A 19,851-nucleotide genomic window follows, 5' to 3' on the forward strand; every position below is an offset into this window, starting at 1 on the left:
TAAGACATGTATTTCAGAGGCGAATTTAACTAAGGCATGTCATAGGCGGTGTACAATCGTCACCTCTTCGTATACCAATGAGTATCGAATTGGGGTACCCAAAAGGAGTACCCAAATACATACTACTAAGGGACATCGATTTAGGTACGGAATTGGGTACTCTATACAGTATAGCCACTTGGGTATCTACCAAGGGACAGCGATTTACATACCCAGAAAAAGATTTTTTTTTCTTATAAATTTTTGTTTTTTATTATGTATAAAATTATTAAATATTATAGAAATACATTTAATTCATTTTTAAAAATTTATAAAATTATTTTACTTATCAGAAATTCACAGAACTACACCATTTTATTTGGCTTAAAAATACTTATGTGTTACGTGTGCGAAAATTATGTGTTGTTGTTGTTGTTTGAGGCATATTTCCATTGCCGCCATCCGCAGAAATTACATCTAATATTATAAAAAAAAATCATTATTAAAATTTAAACCAATATTTTTTTTAAATTCTTACCAAGTAGTGCTAAATATACATTTCGCGCTGTTTTTAATGACTTTATACTCCATCATTAAGGAATCGCTTAGCATATTTTTTAAATTTCTGGCAACTTCACCAGGGCTGCAACAAATGCCTTATAATTGACGCCTGAAAATAAATTCTTTTCTCTTTTGCAAACCATAATTATAATTATTACCTTGTTTATCCTTTTTTTATCACTGTTTCACTGTCACTGTTTTATACCCTTGCAGAGGGTATTATTAATATTTATTTAGTGTTTTTATTATTTATTTATTATTTACCACACTTTCACGTCGTGTCACCAAATATGCTCAAGTTATACTGAAGCAAAAATCAAAAAAAGAGAAGATTTTCGTTTGCGCTTTGTGGTGGTCCGACCGTCGTACCCAAAAGGAGTACCAAAGTATATACTCGCAGCGTTATACAAAAAAGACATGAAGCAGAGAGTACCCAAGCCGCTATACCAATAGTAAGCGATATGGGTACCCACAAAAGAGTACCCAAATCCATACCCAAAAAGAACTATTGCCACCAGCCGAACTGCTGGGAACCAAAAACACAAACACACACTGTTTCGATGTGTATGTAAAAATTGCATTAATGTTGGACGACGGGCGAAAATTGAATTACGCCCGGACGGCCATTTCTTGTTTCGGTGGCAATGGCGATGGCGATGTCCTGCCCCCCACATTCACATTCCACATCCCCCACCCAACACCCCACATCCCACACCCCATTCGACATTGCCATTGGCCACCCATTGCCAGTCCATCAGATGCCGGTTTATTGGTGATTTTAATTTATCGTTGTCCAGGTCACCTTCCAACCATACTTTATGTTGTACGGAGAGGTGTTCGCCGGCGACATAGACCCTCCCTGCGGCGAGAATCCCAGCCAGCCGAGCTGCGTTACGGGTGAGTATTAAGCCGGTCCGGGCGGCAAAAAAAAAATTGTATTTTTTACACACCTTCACTAATTGGATTACAGGACATTGGGTGACGCCGATAACGATGTCCATGTATCTGTTGATTGCCAATATTTTGCTTATAAATCTCCTCATCGCCGTGTTCAATAATATCTTCAACGAGGTCAACTCGGTGTCACACCAGGTGAGTGAGATCAGTGCGGGGGATCTCAATGGAGATAATTGACACAAAAGGACATCTATTAGAATCTCTTTCACAATCATTTTTAAAACGCTGACATGGCTGACTTGGCTCCGTTTTTTTTTTGTGCTCCTGGCAGGTGTGGATGTTCCAGCGATTCACCGTCGTGATGGAGTACCAGCAGAAGCCCGTCCTGCCGCCGCCGTTCATCTTCCTGTGCCACTTCTACTCCCTGCTCAAGTACTGTGTGCGAAAGGCGAAAGGTGAGCCCGGGATGAGCAAGTTTAGCTTTGTTCCCTGTGAGTCAATCGTATCCGAATGCTTTCTGGCCAGCTGAGCAAAAATAATGTACAAATATCTCATTTTCTCCCTGCGTGCCTGCCCCAACAACAACTTGCAACTTGAACTTCGACTCTATGTGTGTGTCTGTGTTACTAACTGCATTACGCATTACGTATACGCCACCTATGCCTTCTCTCTATTGTATTGATATCAATTCTGTGCCACCTTTGCAAAACAACAATAACCACACCTCCTAATTGGGTTATGTCCAATAATTTCGTGCGAATTATGATTCCATTGTGATATACAATTCCCCCATGGCATGGAGATGCTGTTATTGTTGACTAACCACCCTCTTACTTCCCATAATCTCCTGCCACTTGTGTCATCTTGATCGACATTTCGCAGGATTGGAGGTGCAGCGGGACAATGGTCTCAAGCTCTTCCTGGAAAAGGACGACCTGGAGCGGCTGTACGACTTCGAGGAGGAGTGCGTCGAGGGCTTCTTCCACGAACAGGAAATCATCCTCAACCAGTCGACCGATGAGCGGGTGAAGAACACCACCGAGCGTGTGGAGACGATGGCCCAGAAAATCGAGGACATCAATCAAAAGGAGAACATTCAGACCGCCACCGTTCAGGTGGGTAGCCATCATCTGGCACTTTAGTCCTTTACTGCGACAGTCCACCCCCCATACACTTTAACATCCCAATCTGGTGTCCGGATTCTTATGTAAATTTCGTGTGTGATTCGTGTTTACCAAGCTGACATGGGTACTGACAGCACGTCTTCCCATTCGAATTGAAAATTGGACACGTCCGGATGACCAGTGTGTGCAGTCCTGCCATTGCACGATTCCTTTCACGACCATTTGTTCCACTGGCATTGTTTTCCCTAAGCTGGGAAACAAACAGAGTAATTGTTGAAATGCCATGTGATACTGATGGTGTAATGTGGCATCTACTTTTGAACTTGTCCATTATTTGCCAACTATTGTTTAAGCTTAGTTGTTCGAATGACATTAAATTGCAATAGAATCTTGAATATCATATTAATTGGGGGTTTTCTATGGCAATATCTAAGTCTTTCAATCAATAATATTCCATTAAAATAATGAACACATTTTCTTCCTGAAAACTTCACAGAACATTGAGTTCCGTCTGCGAAAGATGGAGGAGTCCTCGGAGCAGATACTATCCCACCTGGCGGTCATACATCGTTTCATGTCCACACACACTGCCGGCACGGATGATTTGCGCGGCTCGACGATAAACATTCCGGGGGAGTTGCACCGCATGCGCACCATTTCAATGTCGGACACCGAAGGCGGTGGAGGCATTGGTGGAGCCGGAGGCGGAGGAGGTCCTGGCGGCAATGGTGGCAATGGAGGCGGTGGGGGTGGAGCTTTGACACTGGGCGCTGGACTGAATTTAAATTCGCTGCAGGTGCGTTTGAGTTACATATTTGCGAAGTAGAGAAAACAATTTTCATATAGAAGCTCACTGAACCAAAAAATTGCATTTATTGAATTATAGTTTTGTTTAATTTGTAGCTGGTTTATTTGCCTGGCCATCTAGTTGGGCAAGGAAATAAATCCAAATAATAAAACTGAAAGAATTAGACAATTCCTCATATACTTCGAGTTTTTTATATCATCTTAATATCAACCTTTACGCTTGCCAATATAATTGCTTTAAAATCTTTTAATATTTTGTAAATATTTAAATAATTCAACTACTTTAACTATCTATGTTTAACAAGTACCTATTTTCCTATTAAAGGAATCGTATAGCTTGAAAAACATTTACTGCAAATTCCCTTTTTTGAGCTGTGACAATCCTGTAAGATAACCCAATCTTTGTGTCTCCAACTTTTCCGAGTGCACCTTTATTTATTGGAAAATGTTCGTCCTGCAGGTGACCACACGGAGGCGTTTCAATCGCTCGCTGACCGAAGTCCGGCCAGATGCCTACATCCTCGACGAGGGCACCCACTTCGAGGTGGTGCCCCTGCCCGAGGAACCGGACGAGGTGGTCAAGTCCCGGGAGGCACTCAACGAACAGATGGTGCGCAAGGCGTCAATGGTATCGGAGGCGGACTCGGACCTCTATCTGCCACTTTCGCAACGTCCCTCGACCTGCGAGACTGTGAAGCGAACACCGTATGTCACTGTGCGCCAGGACACTGGTGCCAGCACGGAGAGCAAGGACACCCTGACGCCGCTGGGCAACAACGACAACTCCGACGATGCGGCTCCCGACATCAGCTTTGAGGGTAATTTCCTAGCCCCCACATAACCAACCACTCGCTTCTTCTGTTGTGTTGCCTTCCGTTTCTATTACTACCGTAGAACGTAACCGTAATCCGTTATCCGTATTCGGTATTCCGTAATTTATATTTGTGTTAGTCGTTGCTGTGGCGAATCTGTTTAGTAAATCACTCTTTCAATCGCATACAGCTGCCAGGCACCGGGCGATGCGACAGCGCACTGTATCCCTGTGCCGCCGGAATTCGGAGACGTACTCCCTGACGGGGGCGGACATCAACAGGTCGCACATCAGCCTCAACCAGTTGGCCTCGCTGTCGCGCCGTCAGATGAGCCTCACACAATCGGAGCCGGACAGCGACAAGGACGCCCCGGCTGCCCCACACCCGGGTATGTATAGATCCAGCAACCAGTGGGCCGTCCATGATCCACCCATTCCCACTTGGCCTTTAGATTTGCGCTCTAAATTCAAGCTACTAATCCCGTCACGCCATTCCCATCTAATAGTAGTTGCTCCCGTCCCTGTTCCCAAACAAACCAATCCAGCAAAACGATTTGGCCACCAGAAATTAGCCATTAAACATTTGACCATTAACCGAGTCCAAGTCTACATCTTTTCTCTCTGACAAACCTAACCACGAACTCCACGAACTCTAGGTAAATCAGTATTGCATGCGAAACCCTCCAGAAATATCTTGCTGAAACTGCACAGCGAGTACACCTCGATCACTGACGAGCTGGAGAGTGTCTGCCACATGATAGCATCGCCCACCGTCTCCCTGCAGAGCAACAAAGGTAAGGCCGCCCCGGAGTACAGGAGCTTTCTCATCCGACCAGACCCGACCCCGAGGCCTTGCGAGCATCTCCGTGATCCGCATCAGAGTGTCAATAACTAACCGGGTGACTCTGCACTACCCGTATCATTGCCTTGCTTCCGCTGCCTTCCAAAAGAAAAGAAGGGAAATCCTTCATTTCCCGCTGGAATCCCTTCATTCGTGCAACCCTTTTCATGCTTGCCTTTCTCTTAATTGCCTTCGACAGCTTCTCTGGACCGCCCCAAGACGGAAATGTCACGGGCCGAGGCGGCCGCAGCACTGGAGAAGAAGCATCTGAAGGAGTGCGAGGAGAACGACTACAAGATTCTCGAGGGACTGATTGAAGCACGCGGCTCCATCGATGCCAGTGCCCAGGTCTTTGAGGTTAATCATTTTTGGCATTTAAACAAGTCCTCCCCGCTAATAAATCTCCATTCCTCTTCCAGATTGGCGTTTCCATCGACTACAGCCATCGGTATCCGCTGCGGCGTGAAACAGCCGTGGAACTGTCGCCTTCGAAGCCCTCCGTTGAGGGTGACCTTTTGAGCGGCGGAGGCGGAGGAGAAGGCGGTGGCGGCGACAGTAGTGACACAAGTGGAGCTGGTAGCTGCGGGGCTATGGTCGTCGCTGCTAGTGGATTCCAGCTGAAGAACGAACGTCCCTGGCAGCGCAACTCTTCGATGGAGCAGCAGACTTACCCCTCACCATTGGTGCCCACTCGGGCCACTAGCGACTTTCTGAATCCACCTTACGAGGGAACCGGTCGCCTGTTCAAGAAATCCAGCGAAAGTCTGCAAAAGAACTCCAGCACGGAGACGGACTACTCGGCGCATCCGTATCGCTTCATCAAGCAGAGCTCCAATGAGACGAACACCTCGCTGACAGGAAGTTACAATGTGGACACACCATCCCTCACAGCTGAGCCCTCGCTGGACGCCGGGGACTCGCACTCGGCGACGGGGATAAGCATCAGCGTTGGGCCCGCCGGCGGCGGCACTGCCACTGCGCGTTACCAGCCCATTAGAACAGCGTCCGTGGGCGCGGCCGATGGGCGGCGGCTGCGAGACGAGAGCTCCAGCTCGCTGGATCTCAGCTCGGGGCCAGTGACGACGCAGGCGCAGGCGCCGGCGGTGCCATCGCGACCGATGCTGCTGAAGAAACAGTTTAGCGTGGACCAGGGCAAGCCGGCGCAGGTATCCGCCGCTAGTTCGGACACGGCACCCACAGCTGCTCAAACGCCGGAAGCTGCCCAGGTTGGGGCCAAACTGATTTCCACGCTGAAACCCTTTGCCAGCAAGCTCGGCATGAACGTGCTCAAGGAGAGCAGCTCCAGCACCGAGGAGTCGGCTGGCTCGACCTCCGCCAAGAGCAGCAACCCGGCACTAGCCATTCCCCAAATCAGCACGCATCTGGTGCAGGACGAGATCGCCAAGCTGTCGTCGAACATCAAGAGCAGCACCGAGTCAGAAAAGGATCCGCCCTTTAACGAGACAATGTGTTAGCACATTTCTCTGCGGGAATTAGTTAGGAAAGCTGGGTGATAACACTGCTGGATAACTAGGTTATATTAGATAATAGATTATCAGATTATATATATAAATAGAGAATGAATAGAGGGAGTCGCAGGTCGCAGGTTAGGAGCGTGTTAATGATTTTGACAATACATAGTTCACAAATTCTCTGTATTTTTATACAAGTATTTATTTAGAGAGCGTCATTGTTGTTATTGTTAGCCGGCAGGAGCATATAGGAATTTCGTTTTAGTTTCTAGTTTCGAAGAAACCACCAAAGAGAGGCGTACGGGGTAAGGCCAGGCACATATTCATTTTAGAAAACTCTCCTAGTTGTAGTCAGTCTTGAACATATTGTTGCATGCAACTGTCACGCAGACATATCTGGAAGCAGCCACTCTACTTTATCAACAAAAAAAACTAAACCGATTGTACGCACTTACCTCAACGCAATTAGTAACTTATCGCAGCCCACAGTACTTGCAACATTAATGTAACTCTGCGGATTCCAGGAATCCCATTTTCGCTACGATATCAACTCAACTCTCCTCCTCCAAAAGATATATATGTGCGGCATTATCGTCTACTTAGATAGTCCATTTTACTTGCTTATATACATATATATATATGACCCTATATAAATCAATGTTTATATGTATATGAAGAGAAGTTAAATCGAGTTTTCTGTGTACAAGTACAGCTGCCATTTTGGGCGGCCTAGTTATAAAATATACCTAGAAATATGTAAATATAGAGTAAATGTTAAATATGAAGAGATCGCTAATAAATTGTTCATGTTTGGCCAGTGTGTGCTAATACTATAATTAGTTTTTAACATATTTTCAAGGTTTACGATTAACAATGCATTTTAATAAAGAAACAAATTCATGATTGTACTTATTTATTTTAAGGATTGTATGTTATTTTTATTGAAATAAATTTAATAACACTTTAAGTATTTAAACCGACAGAGTTCTTGTATTTTGAGTGGCACACCTGAGGTGTTTCTAGTAAGTCCCCCCCAGGTTTAGTAACACCCAGGTGAAATGCATTTTCGTGGAATTGATTATGGAAGGCTTGTCATCGACTCATTTATTAATGATATCATTTTAAAATTCTCTACACACTGACTTATGAATAAACAACCTTATCAGTTGACGGAAATGAGCAAATTTCATTTATTTTTCATTTATCATATTTTTTTTTTAGTTGATCCTTAATGAAATACTCTAGTATTGTACAAAAATAGGTTCTAAACATGCTTCGGTTTTACAATTTACACATTATAAAGTCTTTTGCGTCGCCATGTACATTAAATTACAGCTAGGAGGAATCTATTTAAACAACGTCATTACAATTAAGAATTATTTTAAAATGTTTAATAAATATTTACAACAAATGGCATTATGGCTGGTGCAGCACACATGGGACTTTCGTATAAATTAGGTTGTAGACTACAAAATACAAGGCACTTAGCGTAAGCCACTAGAAATTCAAACCAGCAAGAACATTCAATGTCTCGGGTGGTTCACAAGTTGCACATACTCCTATAAGGTAGATATTTTCCTCGAAATCGCTTCTCGCTCCTCGGTTCTCTTCGATATCGTTTAGTTTTAGTTTTTTGTTTTGTTTTTAAATGCATGGGAACACACACATAGTTCAATAGGATTTGGTATCTCGGCTCCAACTGGCATTTAGAATGTGATGTGGATGGTTTCGGATCCATAACCAGGACTTAGTTGCCGCTGTTGAGGTTCTCCGCCTCGGGTTCATCGGGGTTCTGCTGTACCAGGCGGTTCAGTTCGTCCTTCTTGGCACGGTTGAAGAAACCCAACTGCAAAATTAAACAAAGATTAATAAAATATTTTTTAAATTTATCTTTAAAAACAAATACCTTGTACATGCCATAGGTCATGGCAGCCAGTAGCAGCAGACCTCCGATTACGGACACAATGATAATCCAAATGGCCACGCCAGCCTCCAGATGTTTGGATATCACATTCGGCGCTATCCTCCTGTTGATCGTGAACGAACTGGAGGTGGGATCCCCCTTCTTGCTCAGCTGCAGGTCGGTCAGGATGACAAAGTACTCCCAGGGATCCATCAGCAGGGTGTTCACTTCGTTCAGATCGACGGTGTAGCGCATGTTCAGGTTGACGTACTTCTCCGGTCGGAAGTGCACCTTCATCTCGGCCCGGACACAGATGGAGATCTCCGGATCCCGGCAGTTGAAGACAATGGTGCGGTTTACCGGCAGCGTGTCCTTGAACTCATCGCTCAGCAGATCGTGCGCCTTGGTGTTGGAGATGCGAGCATACTGCTCCCGGTTGGCGGTCAGCTTCTTGAGATCCCGTCGCTTGCGGGACATGGAGGCGGTGGCCACCATATCCGGTTCCAGATCCTGCATCACCTGGTGGACATGTCCGCTGGTAGAGATATCGTAGCCCTGGCCATTCTGGGTAATCACAGTCTTCTCCAAGCCATTCCTGACGGATGTGGAAATCTCAACGGTGTCCGTGAGGAGGATGGTGTCGTTGTGGTCGTAGAGATCGATGCCCAGCAGCTGGGAATCGTAAGTGGCCTGCAGCCTCAAGCTGGTTATATTGATGATGGGCACCACGGCTGTGGAGCCGGGAACCTTGTAGGCAATTGGTATGAAGAAGGACAGAGTCAGCTGCTCTATAATACTTGGGCCATTGCTCTTGACCTCGTAGTTGTTGACGATTTCCGCCGAGTTGGAGTAGTGTTCCAAATCAATCTTTCCATTGGTTTGCCCACTAAAGATATAATTAGTTAGTTAAGGTATTATTTAAGATTTAATTTATATTTCTTACCCCGTGGCATCGATCTCCGTGAACTCCTTCAAGCTAATGACATTGGTCTGTTTGTTGTCCATGGGATTCTTCTCGTAGCCCGTGCTGAAGACCTCTGCGTTGATGATCAGCGACAAGCCACCCAGTTGACTCACATCGAAGCTAATGGTGATGGAGTCTCCATCGCCCTTTGCCAAAGGTCGTCCACGGTTCAGGTCGCAGACCATGTGGGCTTCGGTTACCTTGCAGTTGCCAGGCACCTGGGCGAAGGGCAGACGAGCTGAGCTAGTGACATTGAATTGGGGCAGGTAGGCAGTCTCTCCATTGTTGGTGATCTCGTAGTTGAGACGAAGGATATCGGCACTGCCCAGGATGTAGGTGGGGCTGTAGGAGTAATTTAAAGAGAGAGTTAGTTAATCTGGCTTGGCAGTATGATATCCAATCCTTACCTAACATTCTTGCTCTTCAACTGAAGATCAGCCACGCAAACTGCGGTGGCGCATCCTGTGCTGAAAATGATCTTCTCCGTAAAGACTTTGGCTTCCGCTGGATCGACTGCCACACAGGTTGTACAAAATTCTATTTTCAAAATTAAAATATTTAATAAAATTTCAAAGAGTTAACAAAACCAATAACTCACCATCCGAGTCTGGAATCTTCTTGGTGAGTTCGTAGTGCAGCTCCATGTCGATTGGCGTGAATATATCCTTCTCGCTGTACCTCACCTGCACCTCAAAGACCTGGCACTGATCGGTCAGCCCGGCATTGGCCTTGAAGCTTAGTTCATTGGTCTGGGTCTGGGCGAACTTGACCCGTTTCAGCTGCGTGTCCATGGCAATCTTTAGCGCCAGTTCCTGTTGCTGCACCTGGGGATCCTTCGATGTGGTGCTCAGGCGATAGCAGGCGGTGATCTTGACTTTTTCCTGCTCCGGCTTAATCTCGCGTGCCTCCGACCTGACAGTGGCATGTACCTTCACCACCGGATAGGCTCGGTACAGGTACAAGGCCTCGGCATTGGGTGCTCCGACGGCAAAGTCATTGAATCCATTGCCATCGATGTCAGAGCCGCGGGAGAGGCCGTGACCGAACATATGGGAGCCGTACTTGGAGGGCGTCTGCGCAATCGCATCCAGACGCTGGCTGTGCTGGTCCCGTAGTCCATGTTCACTGCCCAGGTAGATAAACACTGATCCATTTCCGGCGAAGGGAGCTCCCACAGCGATGTCTGTAAAATTAGAAACATTTTAAATTAAGTGTCATTCAAGTAATATTATTAGGCGGAATACCCACCATTATATCCATCGTGATTGATGTCTCCCAGTCGGGAGAGCGTCGTTCCGAAACGTGCGCTACTGCTCACTGGCGATCGCAATATCTTCCGCTCGAAATTGAACTGTAAATGTTATGGATTAGTCATCGATTTCCCAGGCACAGACCTCACCTCGAAGTGAGATTAGGACTATTACTCACAAAGCCCTTGTTCAGAAATACGTAAATGGCGCCGTTGTCGTGGGAATCCTCCAAGGCATACTGGGGTGCCGAGATTATAACATCAGTTTTCCCATCCCCATTGAGATCCTCCGCCACCACGGAGTATCCAAAGTATTCGCCGAACTGTTCACCCCGGAAGGTGTAGTGCTTCTTGATCGTCTTTCCGCGCACATCGAAAATGTAGGCCTCTCCGGACTGCTTGTTAGCTTGCGGAGCAGTGGCCACGTAGAGCAGGTTGCTCTGGTTTCCATCAAAGTAGCCTGAGCTCACGGCATACCCGAAGTAGGAGTCGTCCTTTTGGTCCCAGCTCGCCGGCCTTGGAATCTCCGGGGCATAGTTGTCGGGTACATAGTCGTTTGTATCTGCGTTTCGCACCCGGCGACGGGACTTGCTGCTCGTGTCCCGCCTGCTGGCACTGGGATTGTCGATGGGATCCACTTGCCGGTACAGCACCACCGATCCCTTCCACGTATGAATGCCAGGACAGCCGATGAGGAATTTCGAGTTGTCATCAGACACGTGGGCACTTAGACCCATTTCGGCGTAAATGTAATTAAAGTGCTTCACACCTTCCGAATCCTCGGTGACCTGCTCCAGCTTGAGCCGGAGTGGGGAGATGCGGGTAACGTGCTCCGGATTGCTGGCAACGGTGTTCTGGACCCAATAGCAGATTCCGTGCATATGGTAATCATTGGCAGTGGGGGCATAGAAACGCGGAGCGCAAACCAACAGTTTGTCGGTGTCGCGAGGTCCTCCGTCCATTGACATTCCCAGCCATTGGTGGTCCTTCCTCTCCGAGTCTATGGTGTATTCATTTTGAGGCGCCTTGACATCGCCTCGGGAGTCCAGGACATATGGACTGCAGGAGCCATTGATCAGGGAACACCTGTAGATGGCTCCTGTCTCGTTGACGTTTTTCTGGGACTCCAAGGTCGATTGGGCACGTGGAGCTCCCACAAAGATGCTGGAATTTCCAAAAGATATTTAAAATTTAATTATTTCAATTAAGGTTTATTGAAAAGAAAGATGAAGACGTCGTTTAAATGATGATTAACGGGCTTTAAGGGTAGCTAACTAACGTCAGTTCTTGTTAGGTAAACACATAGTAAGTTTACCATTTAACTTGCCATTTTATTTCCCAGCTTTATTTATATTTTCCCATAAATTTGTCCGTAAAAAAACAAACATAGTCACAATAATTTCTCGTATCTTTGATTTTAATCACTTGAGGTGCAAAAAGTAAAGAAGTATATTTTAAATTATGCCGGCATATGCATATATTTGTAACAACTATATCCGTCAAGCGATATATTGTCAATGTTTGCATTAGTCAGACCGACATTGAGTTCAATTTAGGGTCTATGGCTCATCCATTACTCTACTTTTCCAGCTAAATTAAGTGGCCGGGCATTGGAAATCCGATAAGATGTGCTCTGACCAATAACGTGAGGTGTTTGCAATCTTTGCAACATAGCTGCTGAATGTCGAATATGATATGTGCACCTCTCTAAGGTGGCTTTAGCGGAATTTCACTGTGACAGCCCCAATCTTATCGTAAATCGTAAAAAAAAGAACGAAACTGGCAAACGGCTGATAACAAATTGGCATTGGCTGGGCTAAGCGTTCTAGAAATAAACCAACTTAGTACAAATTGAACTGACTTATTAAACCAACAATGGCTTCTCTATGTAGTGGGTTAAATATTAGCATAACTCCGCACCTCTACCAACCCCATATACTAGGAGCTTGACATCTCTATATATATTAAAATTTTTATGTGCTTGAAGGCAGACACCTCCCACCTCTTCGGTGTCTGTAGATAATTGATATTAAGGGTATGACTTCATCGTTTGTACAAGGCATTAAGTGTCTTTCTTTTTCACATATTTGTCTTTTATATTCATTTTTTTGGCTGCCGGAGCATTTTTTGAAAACGTTCATTCAATTTTTACAGCTACTATTCGATGGCCGTTTGGCAGAGTGAATCATCAACGGTCATGCACACAAGCGTAACCTGTTTACTCCCCGCCCGATCTTTGGAGTGGGTAAGCTCCCAAGATGCGGGATCGGTTTGGGGCGTCTTACCCATTCGGTCGCAGGCTCATCGAGAATCCGAAATATGACGCACGCTCTTTGGGCAGATTGGTTGCAAACTGGGGATCGGAGATCTGTCTGTTGGGACGCGGCGAGAGGTTGAAACCGTTGGTGTCCACGGCCAGGCCTATCAGGGCGACCACCAACACCGCCAGCACCACTTCAGGGCGCCCTTGTCGCACCATTTTCGCAGAAATTATAGCTTAAAACAAGGCTAGGTTGTATAATTCAACCGCTAAATAATCTTCACTTTGGCAGTATTATCACTTTCGATTTATTGGCCACGCACAACTCCACCGATCGTATGCGGATCGCACGAAACCCAACCGTTCCAATCAAAAGTTTGCGAGAAACTAACCGGGCAGGTTCGGAGCGACCTGCCGACGACTTGGCTCCCCCGAGACTTATCGGAGAAGAGAGCTTGACAACAACAATTGGGGGGAGAGCGTATAGGCCGCTTTGTTTTGACCGGGCTTACTCACTTTACCGTTGGGGTCTCACAGTCGTAGGAGTGTCTTGGCTACATCTTCGCTTCGGCTGTCATGCCCATATGTGTACTGCACACCAAAAGAGTGTCATCTAAAAAGCAGTGTTTGTTTTTTGGAACGGTCATTATAAGCCTGATTCATGAAGAGAACCCGTTGGTGATAACAAAAGTACTATATGAATGATAGTACGGAGGAAAGAACACAGCTTACTCATAACGAATTGCATAAGTGGAGATAAAATGCCTCTAAAAGATATGGAATGGCATATAGGAATCAGTATAAGTATTAGGTCAATAAAACTGCATAGCACTACTGATAAAATGTTTTCAATAAACCAAGGTAAACTAAATAGAACTTATGGAAGGCCCCATATCTGTGCCAGTTTAATGGCTTCACGATTCTCTGCTCGTAAATGAATGTTTTAAAAGCCTTTTTGGAAATAAAACTTATCAATAAACTTTTATAGTTTTAGATTAACGCTACGAGCCTTTTATTTTCTTTCAGCAGACACCACTGATAAGGAGGTTTAATTAAACAATCTGGTGGAAAACAATTATAAATTAACATAATAATAATTGCAAATTCATAACAAAGATTGCTAGAATATTTCCTACTTTCGGAATTTACAATTCAATGAAATTTCAATTGTCATCTTGATTGTGAACAATGACTCTGCCTCCATTGATCTTCAAACATTGCTATGACCTCTACATGATCGTTGATTTATTATAAAAATAATATAGACACATATACATATGTAGACACATGTATATACAAATGAATACAAGTTTTCCGGAGCTGGCTTAGTCAGTTCGGATGATGAGTCACCGGCGTGCATCCATTTCCTGGCCTGATTTCGCTGGTAACTCTATACAAATGGCTTGAAGGCGGCTGAATAGTTTGGGCTTGATTGCGTGTAAAAACGCCAATTATTAAAAGCCGTCAAGACGTGTGACAAGCCCCTGCCGCTGCCACTATGGCTACCTGTTCCAAAATATTTTTGTTTATTTTAAAGGTAAAACAGAGTACTAAGTACGGGTTAGTCAACATTTGTTTTCTTTGTTTTTTTTTTTTAACGACCAAGCAATGTCTGAGTAAGTTGGCCAAAAGTTTGGCTTGTTGTTTGCGTAGTTTCCCAGACATGAGTCACAATCATGTAAAAGCCCTGTATCTTCCCCAGTTCAGTCTTCTTTTTAGTTTATGGACGTCTGTACATAAATATATGTATGAAATACTGAAGATGCAGCTGAAGATGTTCGATGGGGCGGTGCTTTTGTTTAAATGCAGCACAAAGAACTGTTTACTGTTTATGTAAGCTGACAATAAGCCATGTTGCAGGGCCACACAAATCTCCCGCGTCAGCCAAACAAAAACAAAGAACTACAACAAAGCAATCGCAGCGGTTTCTGGTCAACAAATTGTTAAGAACAAAAGCTACCACACTGCACATCATTTCGGGATGCACAGAGAGAAAATCTAGTACAGGCCAAACAGGTGTTAACATACTTTAATAAATATTATTGTGACCTGTACAAAAGGTCATGTTTAAATTCCAGATACTCGACCCCCGAACATTGATCCCTATGGTAAATTATTTCTCTGTGCACTTCTTCATTTTTTCAAGAATTCGGTTTAATGACCCAAAGCGGCAAAGAGGCTAAAAATATTCGTGTGTGGTGTCAGTTAGTCGGTGGGGCATGGCGGGACTCCGGAGATGAAGTGGGTGGAGGTGGCGCCTTTGCGGACTGCAGCTGGGTCTGATTTTCAATCCAAGTGCGATTGGAAACATTTTGTGACTCATTTCGCCAGACGGATGACAGATGGACTGGGAAAAGGAATGGTGAGTGCACTGACGAGTGTGTGAAAGAAATCTAGAACGAAACACTCCATTTGAGGGATTATGCTTTCAATATTCCAAACCATACAGATACAAGTACAGGAAATCGTAAAACATTACTCGTACAATTTTTTGTTTAAACTTCAATTGATGCGAAATAAATTACAGCTTGTCGTGATTTTACGCGCAATTTCCGTACATAATTAGGCGCACTTCGTAATGGCCAGAACACAGCCCACAGTCATGGGCATTTTGGGGCTTAAAAGTGCTGACCATAAAAACTGGGGGATACGTGGAGGAAGTACCAAATTACCCATCCATCCAAGTTATGGAAATAAAACCTGGCTTAGAGAGCCAGCTAGTTATGATCACGTACTGCATTCTAACGAGGTTGTACTTGATGTTATAAAAAAGATAAATTTTGACCCGAATTCGCTTAATTACTTTGGAGACACACTTTTCGAGACACCATTCATACTATATATGAGTTGCATAAAAGGCAAGATGAGATCAGTGCCTAAAAAAGAGTATCTCAGCTTCCATTTGGTCACTTTCGACTTTTTCAATTAACTGTGATTTGTGGCGCCCGCCGTCTGAGGTGTGTGATGTCATTTGGGGGTCCGGTAGGTACTCCAAGCCAGGCCGGAGTCGCCGCCAATGGGTCTACATATCAAAGTTTAAGATACTTGTATGTAGGTCGACCGAAACAGAAACTCAGAAAACGCTGAAAAGTGTTCGCTCGGTTTTGTCAATTGTGCTGAAGTCGGAGTTGCGATCTCTCAGATCGGCGGCAATTGAAGCTGAAGTAGCCAGTTTTTTGTTATTTTTAGAAATTTCGGTCTCAAGTGGTATTGTTTTTGAGTGGTTTTCAAGCCAGGCTGTGAAAATGTTTTATTTTTTCGTCGACAAATCATTAGTGGTGCTGCAGAATATTTAGTGCAGCTGTCAAGTGGAACGAACGGATTCGTATTTCACTATTGATGTGGACCATTCGGGGAGAATAACAACATTTTAATTGTTAGTCAAATAAAAGCGTGTTAATGGCCAATAAACCGAACCGAGAGGTCTAACTAATTTCGCCAAGCTTACGCCAACTTCTGCTGGAGCCCCAAAGTTTCGGTTTCCGCTTGCCAGAAGTTTCAAAATATTGACAGAGGTGGCTGCCTGAATTTAACGGAATAGAGAGAGGTCGGTTGTCACCACCCATGGAAGACAAACAGTAGATATCTTGAGATAACATTTCACACTCCACTCCATACCACCGATATGCAAATATTGACAGCGATTCCCAGCTGAAAACTCTTTGCCACTCACTCACCTGGTCTCACGGATGACGAGCGTGTATCCGAAGTAGGAGCTCCGGCTCTGGGGAATATGGAACTTCAGGTCGGTGGGGCTGCTTATCACTTGGCTGGGGCGGGGCATGTAGTTAAAGGCTTCGATCTGCGACACCAGGGCCAGCAAGAGGATCACAAGCGGTCGGCACATTTTCGTTTCAATTTTCAGTGGAAAACCCATAAAAATTAAATTTTTGCATGTGTAATTTCGTAATTTCACTTGAGCCCCTCCGTTGGGGCAGGCAGGCAGGCGATAAATCACAATTGCTCCACAGAGCCGAGAACCCGAAGCAGGATACTCGTCGCACGTTGGCACTCACTCGTATATATTTATGATTTATTAAATTTAATTGACGCACTCTCCGCACACTCGAGATCGCTTTTGTGCCGGCGTTCTCTCGAAATAATATATTAATTTAATTAAGCCGGCAACTTGGCGACTGCTTTCGCTTTGTGTTACGAGAGATCTTTGTCGAAAGAGCCGCGAAAACTAGTTTTTGACATTTATCACTGTCCGACTACTGGACCATACTATCTGCATTAATATGTCATAGCATACACCGTATAGCGCGTTTATTTCCGTAGTCTTTGAACCGCCAGATCTTGTCTTGCTTGCAACCGGCAACCCCGGACTTTGGACGTTTTCACTCTCCGGCGACTCGAATCGAAATGAAATGAATTCAAGAGCTGCAGGCGAGCTGGTAGCCGGCAACATTGCTGCCAGGTCGCGTCCACCCTACACATGCGTCATTGGCGGGTTTCCGCATTCTAAAGGTACATGTTTTGTATCTTTCGGATAGGTTACTATCTTTAAATATCTTTTATATATTTGTGATATCTAAAAATCAATGAAAGATGAATTTACTATTAAAATAATAGTTTTCTTTAAAAATTGTTTATTTTTATACCATAAAGGCCATAAAATAGAAGAGCTATATTTTTGAACTAAAGTTTACACATATTTTACAAGTTATACTTTCTATTTAACTCTTAAAAGAGGCAATAACCATTGAAAACAATATGTTATTGTGTTCCTGTAGGTATATAATTCTATATTCTATAATTCTATAATTTTCTTAATAGTCCTAATAAAAAAATCCTAATTTTCCTAATAAAAAATTCTAACGAGTACAAAACTACTTGATTATTTTAAGAATATTAAATTTTTAGACTTAAAACAGAGTATAATTTAGATCATGTTTAAGAAAACCATTTAATTTTCTTCAGTGTTATTGCCTGATTATTTTGAAACCTCTGGGTGGTGGCTTTCCTTGTTTCCAACACCACTTGCATTTACACTCCCCCTCCCACGCAATTGCTGACTTTTCCTCACATGTCCGTATACACACAGCCACTCACATAAGTCTGTGCACGCCCCAGTGCGAGGAGGGACTGTGTGCCACACAAACACCACACCACACCATGTCACCATGGAGTTTCAACAGCGAATTCTTAATTTACTTAATATAGGAGCTCCGAAGACAAGGCATTTTCCGTATATTCATTAATCGTATTGCTCATCATCTCGTGTATTTCATTATAATTAATATTTACAATGAGTTTTGATGCCGGTCCGGCAAGATGTGATCAAGTTTTCGAGGGAATGACGTTGGGGTTGGGATTCGGGTCGTGGAGTGGGTATTAGTATAACAACATATGGCGGAAATAAAGGATGCCGATCACGATTACCCAAACCAGTATCTCTGTCATTGAACTTCGCTGCAGTGCCTTTATTTATTCAGTAATCAAAATGCTTATCAGTCCAGGCCAGGAGGTACACAAAATATATAGTATGTACCTCAAGTAGCTATTCCACGTTGGGGTAGGTTGTGGCTGTGGTGCACCGCAATTTATGAATTTTACGATTCGGTGACACGAAATCGAGCCGCTAGACGGCGACCCAGCACGAGGGGTTCAAGTCTGGTTCACAAGTTCAATTGGCGGTTGCCATTGGTTGTGGTGGTGGTGGTGGGGAGTACTTGACTTTGCCCCCTAGTAGCCCTAGCGTCTGATAAGCGCGCTTAGATCGCTCCCTAGTTCTTTGTGGACTCCTCCAGTAATTGATTTCCTACGAGCATGCCTTCAGTTTATCAAGCCAATGTAACAAACAATAAATACTAATAAAAACCGAAAGTAGGGTGGTCTGCAGTCCGTTCCTCCGCGACCGATAAGGCGAAATGCAAGACCAGATTACTCCGCCATAAAACTCAGTTCACAACTTTCCAAATGCTCCCATATACAATCCCCATTTCATAAATACAGTTCTTGTTAAAATCTCCTAAAAATCGAATTTAAATTTGTGTTTATGCGGTAGTGGAGGGGAAACATTTCAAAACAATCGGGAAAAAGCCCTAAGTAAACATTAAAAGTTTAAAAAAACAAAAATAGGGAGATAATTCCGTTTCCCATATTCCTCGCAGTGGTAAGTGTTTTGGGCTACGCCCAGCCTCCTTTTTGGCGTCACAGTCTTATGGAAATGCACAATTAGGCCCTCGCCAGGCGATTTGACAGCAATTACATTCCCGGCAGGGAGCAACACAAGTGCGGCAAGTGCGGCAAGAACGGCAAGTGCTGCAACACTGCAACACACGCAAAACCAGCCAAAGCTGGGGTCGTGGGCGGGCACACCGCCCTATTATGTGGCACATAATTGCAGTTCATGACCCAATGCTCGACGTCAGATACACCCTCGCCCGATATCGAGGCCATCTATTTTTGGTCTAGATCCCATTATCCAGATACAAGCGCGCACACAACTAGGGGGAAAGAAACCGACCCAGGAGCAAATTGAGCTGTTACCCAAGCATAAAAGAACTCTTTATTAACTTGTCAGTGATAATATTAAACGGAATATGCCATTAACTTGCTGAACAATTACAAAAATATTAAAATAGCTCTGTAAAATTATAACTTTGAGAGTTGCCCTTGAAATGGATCTTTGAGCTACAATAGCTATCTTTTGTTACACTGGGCGGAAGTTTCTGGACTGGAATTGCATTGTGAACAGCGCTTTTATCAGCACTCCGGCTCACTGCGATTACGCTGTCTAGTTGGACCGGAGAGTTGGCAGAGTCGTGCATCATACAAATCACAAATCAACAATAACAACGGCTATGAAAATACAAACAGAATACATGACATATAGATAAGTTCCGATACGCTGACGTGAGCTTGAGGTGGAGTGCTTTGTGGCACTCCGAGCTTTGTTGCAGCTGCGACAATATATTTTCAAGCGGTTCCTTATTTGGACTCCCAGGGGGAATACTTCTCCATACAGAAAATGTCAA

The 19,851-nt window shown here is 44.4% G+C and overlaps 2 protein-coding genes across 12 annotated transcripts in view; one reads left to right on the forward strand and one right to left on the reverse strand.

Annotated features, from left to right (window-relative positions):
- Trpm (transient receptor potential cation channel, subfamily M) overlaps nucleotides 1-7,472 on the forward strand; it is a 47,900-nt gene extending 40,428 nt beyond the window's left edge. For 7 of the 10 annotated variants that reach the window (XM_017252819.3, XM_070278582.1, XM_043210707.2 and 4 more), the window contains 10 exons: nucleotides 1,338-1,437; nucleotides 1,511-1,632; nucleotides 1,769-1,892; nucleotides 2,320-2,552; nucleotides 3,058-3,357; nucleotides 3,829-4,186; nucleotides 4,371-4,568; nucleotides 4,836-4,973; nucleotides 5,220-5,377; nucleotides 5,440-7,472. In XM_017252819.3, the coding sequence (XP_017108308.2) occupies nucleotides 1,338-1,437; nucleotides 1,511-1,632; nucleotides 1,769-1,892; nucleotides 2,320-2,552; nucleotides 3,058-3,357; nucleotides 3,829-4,186; nucleotides 4,371-4,568; nucleotides 4,836-4,973; nucleotides 5,220-5,377; nucleotides 5,440-6,495 (2,787 nt within the window). In that variant the 3' untranslated portion in view covers nucleotides 6,496-7,472. Of the gene's footprint in view, nucleotides 1-1,337; nucleotides 1,438-1,510; nucleotides 1,633-1,768; nucleotides 1,929-2,319; nucleotides 2,553-3,057; nucleotides 3,358-3,828; nucleotides 4,187-4,370; nucleotides 4,569-4,835; nucleotides 4,974-5,219; nucleotides 5,378-5,439 lie in introns of those variants that run through there. The other 3 variants (XM_017252822.3, XM_070278581.1, XM_070278583.1) reach the window with 2 other exon arrangements.
- A 94-nt stretch (nucleotides 7,473-7,566) lies between these two features.
- Nucleotides 7,567-17,242, reverse strand: scb (scab). Of its 2 annotated transcripts, none has more exons than XM_017252995.3 (8): nucleotides 16,546-17,242; nucleotides 10,788-11,772; nucleotides 10,608-10,710; nucleotides 9,958-10,542; nucleotides 9,767-9,896; nucleotides 9,339-9,701; nucleotides 8,399-9,281; nucleotides 7,567-8,338 (listed from the first exon to the last, which is right to left on the reverse strand). In XM_017252995.3, exons 1-8 carry the CDS (start codon nucleotides 16,743-16,745, stop codon nucleotides 8,240-8,242), a joined length of 3,348 nt encoding a protein of 1,115 aa, XP_017108484.2. In that variant the 5' UTR covers nucleotides 16,746-17,242; the 3' UTR covers nucleotides 7,567-8,239. The 2 variants fall into 2 exon arrangements, with proteins under 2 accessions (XP_017108484.2, XP_017108485.2); XM_017252996.3 differs by lacking the exon at nucleotides 16,546-17,242 and adding an exon at nucleotides 12,894-13,256.
- Between the last annotated feature and the right edge of the window lie 2,609 nt (nucleotides 17,243-19,851).

Source organism: Drosophila bipectinata, chromosome 2R, assembly GCF_030179905.1.
Source record: "Drosophila bipectinata strain 14024-0381.07 chromosome 2R, DbipHiC1v2, whole genome shotgun sequence".
Taxonomy (NCBI): domain Eukaryota; kingdom Metazoa; phylum Arthropoda; class Insecta; order Diptera; family Drosophilidae; genus Drosophila; species Drosophila bipectinata.